Source organism: Macrosteles quadrilineatus, unplaced genomic scaffold (genome assembly GCF_028750875.1).
Source record: "Macrosteles quadrilineatus isolate MER2022 unplaced genomic scaffold, UCM_ALF_1.0 Scaffold_7__1_contigs__length_78375512, whole genome shotgun sequence".
Lineage (NCBI taxonomy): Eukaryota > Metazoa > Arthropoda > Insecta > Hemiptera > Cicadellidae > Macrosteles > Macrosteles quadrilineatus.
Genome location: NW_026542600.1, coordinates 4,108,442 through 4,120,709, shown reverse-complemented (window position 1 = coordinate 4,120,709; position 12,268 = coordinate 4,108,442). Strand labels below are relative to the sequence as shown.

The window sequence follows — 12,268 nt, the reverse complement described above, 5'->3', positions numbered from 1 at the left end:
CTACACTCCTAGTTTTGTTTTACAAATAATCCTCCTGAAATGTTGAAGCGATCCGCATAAAGTTCAGCACACTCATAGTAACCAACTACGGGAAGGTATAAATCTGAAATGGTACAAATCGGAAGATAGGGCACTTCTCCACTTGAATTTAAATTTGGAAATTTAACATGAGCCTTGTAGTTTATTGGTTGTGCCATGACATTATATTTGCAAGTTTAGATAACAATTAATCGTAAACGAAAGATTCAACATAAGTAAGTCAACGAATCGTCTAAACTAGCACAATACAGTACAGAACAAAAGGGAAGAACAATCGGATTACTACCGATCGTTGACGATAATCTACAAAATGAATAAGTAATAACAGATAGGTCGAGGGATTTAGGCTAATGCACCATTGACTTCAGATAGGCCTCTCCAAATATCCATTCCGTTTAATTTATCAAAATATACAAGTGACTTTGGATACTGCAAGTAGACATTCCATTTACGTGAAGGTGTCATATAATATTGCCTATCATTTTGCAAAATCGTCCCTTAGGGTATACCTAACAGGTATGCTTTATGACACAAAATTCGTTAGTTACTGTGGGATAAGGATGTTAAGTTTATTATGAGACAGGCCCCACGATTTAAGACAATCATCATTATAGTTTTTGACTCGCGTGAAGTTGGCCCCACCATAATGAGCACAAATTATAAAAACATATCCATAATTTAGTGTTGAATTTGTGCTTCTCAAAAGTATATATAAAAAAATTTGTGCTCAACAATAACACACCAAAATATTTTAAAACTGTTGGCGGGGCTAACTTCACGTTCAGCCCGCCACCAAAGGGTTTAACAATGTATTATACATAGAAATTTTGTGCTCATTTTGTGCTACAACAATATATAGTTTTTATATTTTGTGCTCTAAAAACAAACGAGTAAATGAGGAAAAACTGCCGCTGGTGATCGACGTTATCTGCCCCGCCACATTGAGCAAATCGGTTGAAAATGGTGTCACGATTTAGTGCTCATTTTGTGCTACAACAATATATAGTCTTTATAATTTGTGATGTAAAACCACCTGAGTAAATGCGGAAAAACTGCCCCCGGTGATGACGTCATCCGCCCCACCACATTGAGAAAATCGGTTGAAAATAGTCGCTTTTAGATTAAATTTATACAGTATTCAGGGTGTTTTATTTAACTGTGCCACCATCAGGATTTTGTAAACAATACATCATACAGTAAACTAAAATATTTTTTTACTAAAAATATTTTTTATCATTTGTGCTCATTATGATGGGGCCAACTTCAGCGAGTTAGTTTTTGTTTTACAGACAATCAGTTGGCTATGTTGCGTGATTTGATTTAACCACTAACCTTTTTTTACGTGATGATTGGGGTGGCGTTTGGTTGGTATGGTATGGGTGGTATTTGATGATGATAACCTAATATTCGTTTTGCTATGTCATTGAAGTTACAGATCCAAGTTAATATTACTATTGTAAATTTTGAAATTAATTTATAGTTTGAGTTTTTTTAACGCCAGTTAAATGGAGCTGCAATGTAGTAAAAGAGGTACAATCTGCTTATAAAGTGATTTGCAATAAGCAGTGTAATACTGTAATTGTCTATAATATTTAAATCTAGGTTATCAGCTCTGGCTGAGGTTTACTTACAGATTAGCAATTTTATTTGGGTATAAATACTATATTTTGACTTCTAAGCTAAAGCTATTGCAGTCATGTTTATTAGATATTTTACATTATAAGAGTGTGGTTTGGAAGTTTCTTCGAGTACAGTTTCTGTACAGTTCTGGGCTATGCTAATATCAATCAATATGTTTTGGAAATAGGCATGGCCTGATACATTTGTGGATCAACCAAGAACCAATAAACTCTAGATGATGTTGAGTCCTAAAGGGAGTAAAAAGTATGAAGAATATGATACGTCGGAGAAAAAAGAAGGCAAAGAAGAAGCAATGTGGTTTGGAAACCTGTAACCTTAGTCAAGTTTCTCAATCCAGGTCATCATCTTTAAATATGTAAGTTTTTCATCACATCAACAGTAGGTTTACACTATGGACACACTTATGTCTTATAATCCCTTTAAAATATTTGATGGAAAGTAAATAAAAGAAACGTTTATAACACTTTAAACATATATTTACGCTTATACTGTTACTCACATGACGGTTAATATATTAAAAAGATGGTTAAGTGGTGATCGATTTTGATTGGACACTCCAATCATCATCAGACCCAATAGGCGAATGACAAGAATCTTGAATGGCGTCCCTACTTATACCCTATTGGCTACCGGAAACACTGGCCAATAATTTTTTATAAGTACAACTGGAATCGAAATTTACTTGTTCATTAATCAACTCATCTCTATTTTTAAATTTTTCCTTATAAATATACAATTCTTCCCAAGCATTCATTACATATTCTTTGTTACAATTCTTTAAAATATCTAGACTATCCTCCATTTTTCCTAGTGAGTGGCCATTTTGTAACGGATGTTGTGCGACATTTGATCTTTCCGGTTTGTTGTTCTCCACGCAGACATGTGGTTTTTGAAGCGGTTAACGAAGAAGATGAACATCCTAAATTCCAAAGCGCCCGTGATGAAAGGGATCCCGAAAATACACAAGAAGAATGTACTCATCAGACCCTTAGGTAGTTAACTTTAAATGTGCTCCTACCTACAATGTTTCAAAATTATTAGCAAGTAAGCTAAGCAATGATTTAGAATTAGAATACATATAGCCAACAATGTAAAGAATAGTCATGCATTTGTTGAACGTGTAATGAACATAGATATAGATTTGGATAGTAGGCTTGTCTCATTTGATAGTCTATCGCAAATCTGTACACCAACATACCTGTATCTGACACTGTAGATCTTGTTAAATGTAGGCTTTTACAGAATAGCTTAGACAATTTGAATATGTCAATCAGATTGTAAAATTGCTTGTGACTGTTTTGAAACAAAATTATTTTAGATTTAACAATAGATTTTACGAACAAACAGATGGTTTAGCTATGGGAAGTCCACTTTCGGCAATTTTGTCAGAAATATTTTTACAGCATCAGGAAAAAGAAATGTTTAAGATTTTAAGAAAGAATCATGATGTAAAACTGTAGGCTATGTTAGATATGTAGACAACATTCTTGTTATCTTCAGACAAGCCCAGGGGCAAGAGCACGAAACGATGATGCAGACACTAAACAGCCACCATTCGAACCTCACCTTTACCAACGAATTTGAAGAAAACAAACTTCCTGGACCTCACATTAGGGAGAAAAGACAGCAAGATCGAGTTCGAAATCTACAGAAAACCTACGCAAACGGACACTACAATCAACAGCAAGTCTATCCATCCGACAATCCACAAGATCGCAGCCTTTAGATCCATGCTATACCGAGCCTATAAGATACCACTATATCTGACAACATAGCTTGGCTTAGCCAAGCCAATAGGAAAAGAACTGGACACCTAAGAAGATCCCTCAAGTTAATTAAGAAGATTTCTTCCGGTAGCCAATAGGGTATAAGTAGGGACGCCATTCAAGATTCTTGTCATTCGCCTATTGGGTCTGATAATGATTGGAGTGTCCAATCGAAATCGATAACCACTTACCATCTTTTTTATATATTTACTGTCTTGTGAGTAACTGTATAAGCGTAAATATAGCCTATGTTTTAAGTGTTATAAGACGTTTCTTTTACTTACTTTCCGTAAATTTAATAACATGTACAATGCTGATCAAGAAGTTATTTAAATATTTGATAAATTGCTGAAACCGGAGTAAGATAGCCACAGGGGACACTAATTACATTTATCCCCCCCTAAGTAGCGACGAAATCATTGGTATCAAAAGTGTTATTTTCCTAAAATTCACTAAGCTAAGCTATTGACAGGGGCTGTGGTATAAATTTGCACCATGTCCTCTATGAACCGAACCATACTGTTCTAAACAACTTTGCTCGATGGTATCACAAGCAACCTTAATAATGATGACAATAATAGGTTTTTTACATACCTCCATCAAATAGTCCAAAATTAATTGCTCATCACCTTACATGTTTCAAGACAACATTTTCAAAGCTTGCAACTCGTCAAAAACACATTTATAACACAGACGACACGACCACTATAAAAACATTAAAATGGAAAGAAATACACAATAAACATTTAGATACAGTAGCGCTATCATGATACTGATATGGTGTTTTTGACGAGTTGCAAGCTTTGAAAATGTTGTCTTCGCAACAAAACATGTAAGCTGATGAGCAATTAATCGTTGAACTATTTGACGGAGGTATGTAAAAAACCTATTATTGTTGTAACAATATAGGCTAAGTTAGTTCAGGGGCCAGAAACATGAATGTTGATTAATAATCAATGATGGTTAAGGCTATTTGTAGCCACCAGTTGAGTTATGAAATAGGCTTTAATTATTTGTTATTCATATCAACACATGTGATGTCCTCTTTCTCAAAATGAGTCATAGAAACATCTTATTAGCCTTTCAGAATCAGAAACACTCTACCTATTCAAGATTTAGAATAGGTAGCCTATATAAATAAATAATAAGTTAGGCCTACTTGGAAGATAATGTTGGCTGATTTTGGCAAACCCTTCATGTAACATATACGCCTATATGTTAGCTTTACTTAGCCATCCCCAAAGCAGAATGTTTTTAAACTTTCTGCAACGTAGGCCTACTTGGAAATATCCAAAAATTTTCTGCGTGCTTTCATGGTCCAAGTTGCGTATAAGAAATGAACCATGAGGTTTGATAGGTAGCTTTAATGAATATTTGGAAATAAATCAGTTTTCAAACGCTCGTATCCGTTTGAATATACCTAGGTACTATTATTACTGTACATTGAATCACTTTAGTAATTCGGTTATTCTATGCGTTACTCACGATTCATGCAAGGAAATTGACGTCGCAGCATTCGTTTACGTAATGCATGACGTTTTGTAGCGTTACTGTTTGCAGAACGGAGAATTTTTCTGCAGAAAATAAAATTATAGACTTTCTACAGAAATATTTCCTGGAAAAACAAACAAAAATAATTTTATAAATTTGTTACATAGCATTTTCTGTAGAAACTGATACGGTACAGGTAAGTCTAAGAAAGTACCATGCAGCCCTAACATTGCCTGTGAAAATAAGTAGGCCTAGCCTAATTTTTCATTTCAAATTTTTTTTGGGGGCTGGGCTTTCTACAGCACTCGCCGTCTTTCTACGACAAGGTCACACTTGCCCGTGGTTCTGCTTTGGGGTAACCATCAAACCTAGATAAAATTAATCTTTAAAAATTGAACCATACATTTCTTGTATGTAGGTATTAAACATTTTCTTCAAATATTTTGGTTCAAGAAATTGTGGTCATATCAGTACATAATATTTCACTCTAAAGTTTTATAGAAACAACTTTTATACCTAAAATACCTACGCTACTTCCTAAAGACAAACCTGTACCTAACTAAATTTAAGCCACCCTGCTTTAAAATGCTGTAACATTTTTTCTTTACTAGTTGAAGTAACTTACGTAAACAAATCTGACTCAACGACAGTAGGTAGGCCTACTAAAAGAGACATTAGCTTGAGACACCAACGCTTTTATCAAACTATAAGTTTGACTCTGTTATAATGAGGTCAGATATTGTTTGTTGTGTAGAGGTCTTCGTAGGTCTATTGAGGTTTGTTTGTGTATGATTTTTTGGTTTAAAATGTTTTTAAATTGTCAGATCCTCCACTGAATGTATATGAATGCACAAAATCAGTGTTGGGAAGGCTACTAGCTAATAACATGATGAAATGCTCTATGCCCTATGGCTACAACTTTACTTTTGGAGGCATCAGCTTGATGTAATTTATTTATTTATTTATTTATTTATTTATTTATTTCCAACGGCAGCAGCCAATTTACAAAGACAATCATGATGGTGAATACGATACAACAAAAAAAGGTATACAAAATTTGATAATATAAATATAAGTTTTCAAAGATATAACAGGTCATAAATATCCAAAGCATAACAACAAACAAAAAATAAGATTACAAACAACAATAATTACTCAAACATAACAACAACAGAAAATAAAGATTAACAAACAACAATAATTAACTACTAGTCTTTCCCAGAAAGAAGAAGAGAGGAGGCCTGCCGACGAACCTGGTGAAGTCCATCGAAGAACAGGTCACACTCAGACGCAACTCGATTTCCCAGGCGAATAAACCTTGCGAATGGACTGTTGAAGTCGAAGTTGGTTGAGTGGTATCTTCGACCCAGCAGATCTCGAGATCTTGTGATTGTAGGAACTCTGAGGTCGATTTCAGCTAGGAGATCTGGACAGTTCATGTGACCATTCACTATCTTCCAGAGAAGAACAACATCAGCCACGTCACGTCGCAGGGCAAGAGGTGACAAGTTCAGATTGCTGGACAGTTCCTCCACAGGCACATCAAGATAGGCAAAACCCAGCCGGACACCAACCAAGCGAAGAAAACGCCTTTGTAGAGCCTCCAGTCTCGTCCTACTGCCAACAGTGTAAGGCGACCACACGGGACTTGCATATTCCACGAGCTGTCTCACAAGGGAACAATACAGAGAGCGAAGAGCAGAAGGGTTGTCGATGCCTCTGGAGAATCTTGATATGAAACCAAGCATCTTGTTTGCTTTGTTACTGATGTGATCTATATGTCCAGAAAATCCCATGTCGTTGGCAAATATAACGCCTAGGTCTTTTATACACTGGGACCGTGGAATGGATGTACCAGAAATGGAGTATACGTACATGACTGGGGATTTGATGCGGTGATAGGTTATACAAGAGCACTTACTGGGATTTACAGACATGTTATTCCTGACACACCAATCCTCAATTTCAGAAAGGCTATTTTGAATTTCTTGAGAGTCTTCTGGTGTAGACACAGTAGTGAAAATCTTCAGGTCGTCAGCAAATTGTAAGGCCTTTACAGTTAAATTGTCCAGTAGGTCATTGACAAAAACATTGAAGAGGCAAGGTCCCAGCAAAGAACCTTGTGGAACTCCTGAAGAAGGTGAGAACTGAGTGGAAGTGGTAGAACCAATCCTCACGACAAGAGAGCGTTTTTGAAGATAACTAGAAATCCATGACAAAAGAGGTTCAGCCACTCCGTAGCCCAGCAACTTAGACACAAGAATTGTGTGGTCGACCTTGTCGAAGGCTTTTGCCATATCGATGTAGGCTGTATCAACTTGGTAGTTCTTGCGAAAGGCAGACAAGACATATTCTTGAAAGAGCAGGAGGTTGGAGACAGTAGACTTGCCTTTCATAAAACCATGTTGGGAAGGATGGATTATTTTGGATAGAAAAGGATTCAGTCTATCTACCACGATACTTTCAAAAACTTTGCCAATTGCCGGCAGAATAGTGATTGGACGGTAGTTCCGTATGTCGCTGGGATCATTTGCTTTATGTAAAGGAATGATGAAGCCCAACTTTAAAGAGCTAGGGAAGATTCCTTTGTTAAGTGATTCGTTGAACAACATTGTGAGGGGTTCAGCTAAGAGAGATCGGCAGTGATGAAGCATAGATGGCGGTATATTGTCAATTCCAGCTCCCTTTGTAGTGTCCAGATTCTTAAGCTTGCTGAGAACTTCTTCAGTTGAGGTTGTTATGACACAAAGAGAATCGAAGGCGGGATAGTTAAAGCTAGGTGAAACTCGTGACGATGGAGAGTAGACCGAGTTGAAATAACTGGAGAACAGCTGACATATGCTTGTTGTGTCACTGGCGACTTCGTCATCCAAATGCAGACTAGACGGCATATCAGGAGTATTTCTTTGAGCTTTAACTAGTCCCCAGAAAGCTCGTGGATTAGAAGATATGTTTGATTGAACATTGGACAAATATCGAATGTGGCATTCACGAGATAGCGACCTACAAGCATCTCTCAGCCTTGAGAATTCATAATAATGGACAAGATTGAAACTTCTCTTGAAACGTGCATGCGCAGCTTTCTTTTCAATAATGCATTTTTTTAGGTCATCATTAAACCACCTAGGGAAGCGTGAGACACCAAATTTCTTCAATGGACTTGCATTTTTGACGATTTTCTCTAAGGAACTTTCCAAAAGATCAAACTTTTCATCAGTTGAGATCGGCTGGTGAATAAATCCCATATCTGCTTCCTGTAGGGCTATAAAAGCAGCTGGGAGGTCACATTTCCCCAAGTTGTAGCCGCTGTAGCTGTTGTCACAAGTAGAAGGCATATAGCACTCAAGAGTAAGGGACAGAGGAGGGTGATGAATTTCAGGTTCAATCAACCAATCGTTAGCCCTGCTAACTTGCACTTCACTATCAGAGTGGAAGACCAAGTCCAATGTTACTCCTCTATGGTTTTGAACATGACCAAAATTTGGCGTAATTTACCAAATTCGCTGCCTAATGTGCTGAATTAGAGGTTTCATACTCAATACTAAATAAAAAAATAATTGGCTACGGTACCTAGCCTACTAAAACACGATAAACATTTTGCCCGGCCACAAAACTTTTTTTTCATTGGTTAAAAGTGTTTTATTTGGAAAGAAAAAAATAGTGGTAGTGTCCCTGTGCTTAAACTGTGTTCTTACACTACTTATTTACTTACAGGTATTATTTTTTATTTCATCCAAAACTAAATACTTATTTTTTAACTGAATTGAAAAGATAGATAGATGACTAGACCGAAGGACCTAAACCTTTGATACTCGCCTAACCTTTGATTTTCTGGGGCCCTATCTCAACAAGTGGCCTATTTCTTACCAAAACTGTTAAAGAATGCAATACAAGATGTTAACTAGGCCTACATAAAAATACCCAGCACACCTTCCTCATAGCAAGGTCTGATCAACTCAACTTCCATAGTCCACCCTCCATTTCCAAATGGTACCCTGGAATTTGCACAAACAAATCTAATTTGCTTAGAGTTTTACATATTTCACCACATGCCACATCAGTTAGGCTTTCTCATTTGATAGGTATACTCTTAAGGGCATTACTAATTTGTGAAAAGTGTCATACATCTTTCCCATTTCAGAATCTGAAAATTTTCAGGCGAGATGTTGCCTACCTAAAACAATAAAGATCAGTAGGCTATACAACTCAAAAGTAACTAAAATCTGCAATTTAGTAACACTGAAGAGCATTGTAGTTGGACTAAGTTATATTTACTACCTATTCATACAAACTTTGTGCTTGATACAACCTTGCACCACATAACCAACAAATTTGCTATTAAATATATTAATTCGTATCCAGGATATGCTACTTCCAAGCATCAGTGTACAAAATGTATTTTGAATATCTTATATGGCAAAAGTAAAAAATAATCTTTTAAAACACTAATAAACGATTAGGTATATTCTAAGAGTAAATGTATACAAGTAGGTATACTACAGTTGTTATTGTATTATGCTTTTGCTTTATGTTTTAGGTCTGATAGCATGTCAGCTGAAATGATGTGTCAGCTATATGAGGGCCAGTTGTACAAGTACACTAATGTTATGAAGGGATGGCAATTCAGATGGTTTATCTTAGACCCTAAAACTGGCATCCTAAACTATTACCTGGTAAGTAACTTGATCAAATACTTCTGATTATAAATCCTAGATAGGCTGCAGTATTTGTATGGGTAGGCTGTATGTTTAGTGTTAGGAGGATTCAAAATGGAAATACAGTAGCCTCTCAGTAATCCGGCAGATATGGGACCGTGTTACTGCCGGATTACTGAAAATGCTGGATTACTGGAATTTCATCAATAAAAACACTTAAAATACACAAAACAAGACATGTTTTATCGTTTTACAATTATGATAAGTGGGATGTGTCGATTCTCGATACCAGCGATCAGCGATACTTGGACATAGGTATCGGTATCTAGAATCGGTCGTCAAAAGTCAATTCCGATACCAATACCCGACAGGTCTGCGAAGATCGTGATTCTGGCTAGAGAACAGGCTAGACTTAATCGGTAACAAGGCTCTCATATAATTCATCATTTATAGAGCACTCGTCTTTGCCTTGATAAAAACACATTGTAATGATTGTGTTTTCCTAATCAAATCTTTATAGAAATGATTTGTTTTAATTTGTCAGAGTGAGGGAGAGAGCCGGCAAGCCCCAAGAGGATGGATTCATCTGGAATCTGCCGTGATCTCTCCTAGTGATGAAGACTCCAACACTTTCACTGTCAACTCGTCTACAGGGGAGCAGTTCAAGCTGCGTGCGCAGGACGCTCGTGCGAGACAGGAGTGGGTCAATCGTCTACGTGCAGTAGCACAACTTCATGCTGCAGCTGTAGCTCATGTACGTAGACAACTACACGTAGCTGTAAACACAGTAATGCACTGGTTATTGATTGGTGAACTGGAAATAATTGTTCTTGGATCAGTTCTCTTTTTTAGTGAAATCATGTGTGTTTTTAAGTACCTATTAACAAATATGATCTTTATAAATTTCAATATGTATTATGTCATATGTGTAGATCCCATTAAACAAAATAAGTGTTACTAAGTTATTTGATTACTTTGATAATGAATAAATCAAACATTTTTACTATATTATCACACCTACAAATGCCACACCATCTTGAGTAGGCTGTTTGGTTTGGTAACTGACAGTTAAGTTTACGGGTACTCACTTTTTATTTTAATATCAGGGTTTACAGTTTTGTTGCAAAAAGTAATACTGTAGTTTGAATTATGCCGAGGCCCACTGATACTTTTAATCTTAATGTAATTAAATTATGTAAATTTTTTTTTAGTTTCTTTCTCAAACAAGTGTCAGTGTCTATCTAAAATGTATATACATACTTACTTGATCACTCGATATTTTAGTAAGAAATTAGATGTGTTTTCATAAGTTTATGTTTAACTTAATGCTTAGATTAATATGCACAGACAATATTGACAATTAAGTCTTAGGACGACTTTATAACTTGAAAACGAAAAGAGATATCACAACCAAATTTGGCATATCATTACTGGTAATAGTAAGCTACATTTTTGTGAACATGGTGATTGTATGCCACCTATGGGCCCATAGGGAGTAAGTTAAAATTCTTAAAGGTAAGCATAGGTTCATATGTACATCAAATTAAAGGTCTTGTTGAGCTAAAAAATAAAAAAAATGCCGCAGACCGGACCTTAAATGAACAACCAACTCAAAAATTACAGCTGTCCAAAGATTCATTGAATTTGCAATGCTATGACTATAATATTATGGTATAATTACCTCATCAAATAATCCAAATGTTGCTGATGTGACGTTAAAAACCTACATGTTTCACCGTTAATACGGCATCATCAGGGTACAAATAACATAAAAGAAATTACTGTCACATGCACACAGCTTAATAAATAAATAGCACAAAACGAACATTTAGATAGGCCTATCACACGACGCGAACGGTCCCAGCACAGGTAGTAGAATTAGTAAAGTTATACTACTTGTATAACTTTGTATAGTATTGTCGCATCAGGGAGTTGGAAAGAGACGCATCATCAGTGGTAGAATAAAATTGTATTTTGAAAGAAAGAAAACACCTGTAACAATTACAATTGCTGTAGCCTATTATAGCCTAATAAAATCTTAAGCTGTAAAACATTTATTTGAAGTTATATTTATTTGAAATTTTAATATTGCAAATTTGGATTAATTATACAAAACAAAAGTATTAAACAAAACATTAAATGAATTTAGACACAATGTTTTATGTATATAAAATAGCAATTGAGGTTATGAACATGTGACTTTAGCCTAACATTATTAATAACAATATTCTTACCTTAAAAGGTGTTTGCTTGATACAGAAACATGTTAGAAGTACAGAAGAGATGAAATTTACAAAACTTGAAAAAGAAATTGAAATAGTTATGGCGATTAGAATTGATAATAAAATATGGCTAGGCCGAAAACATTAGACATCTCGTTGGCTGCATTACATCATTACAATCATTGGCGGAACATAGAAGAAGAACTAACGAACTTAAGATTTTCTATTGCTCAGTGCAATGCCATTAGAATTAGAACATAATCGGTGCTACATGATAACTCTTATACAATATAAAATATAATTTCTTCAAAAAAATAATAGATTTCTTCAATAATATAAAATAACAAAAATATATATAATTCTTCCAGTCTATATACAACACTCCTCCCTCCTTAAATAACACTAGGGTGAGTACCTTTTTGGGGGTTTGATCAGTCTTTTAGGTCTTTTCGGG

At 35.6% G+C, this 12,268-nt stretch overlaps 1 protein-coding gene across 1 annotated transcript in view; it reads left to right on the top strand.

Moving 5' to 3' along the window:
- Nucleotides 1-1,391: 1,391 nt before the first annotated feature.
- The window catches only part of LOC128997822 (oxysterol-binding protein-related protein 11-like), a 30,132-nt gene continuing 19,255 nt past the window's right edge, over nucleotides 1,392-12,268 (top strand). The window contains exons 1-4 of the mRNA XM_054423564.1: nucleotides 1,392-1,569; nucleotides 1,847-2,035; nucleotides 9,475-9,610; nucleotides 10,137-10,346. Of these exons, the coding sequence (XP_054279539.1) occupies nucleotides 1,926-2,035; nucleotides 9,475-9,610; nucleotides 10,137-10,346 (456 nt within the window). The 5' untranslated portion in view covers nucleotides 1,392-1,569; nucleotides 1,847-1,925. The remainder of the gene's footprint in view (nucleotides 1,570-1,846; nucleotides 2,036-9,474; nucleotides 9,611-10,136; nucleotides 10,347-12,268) is intronic.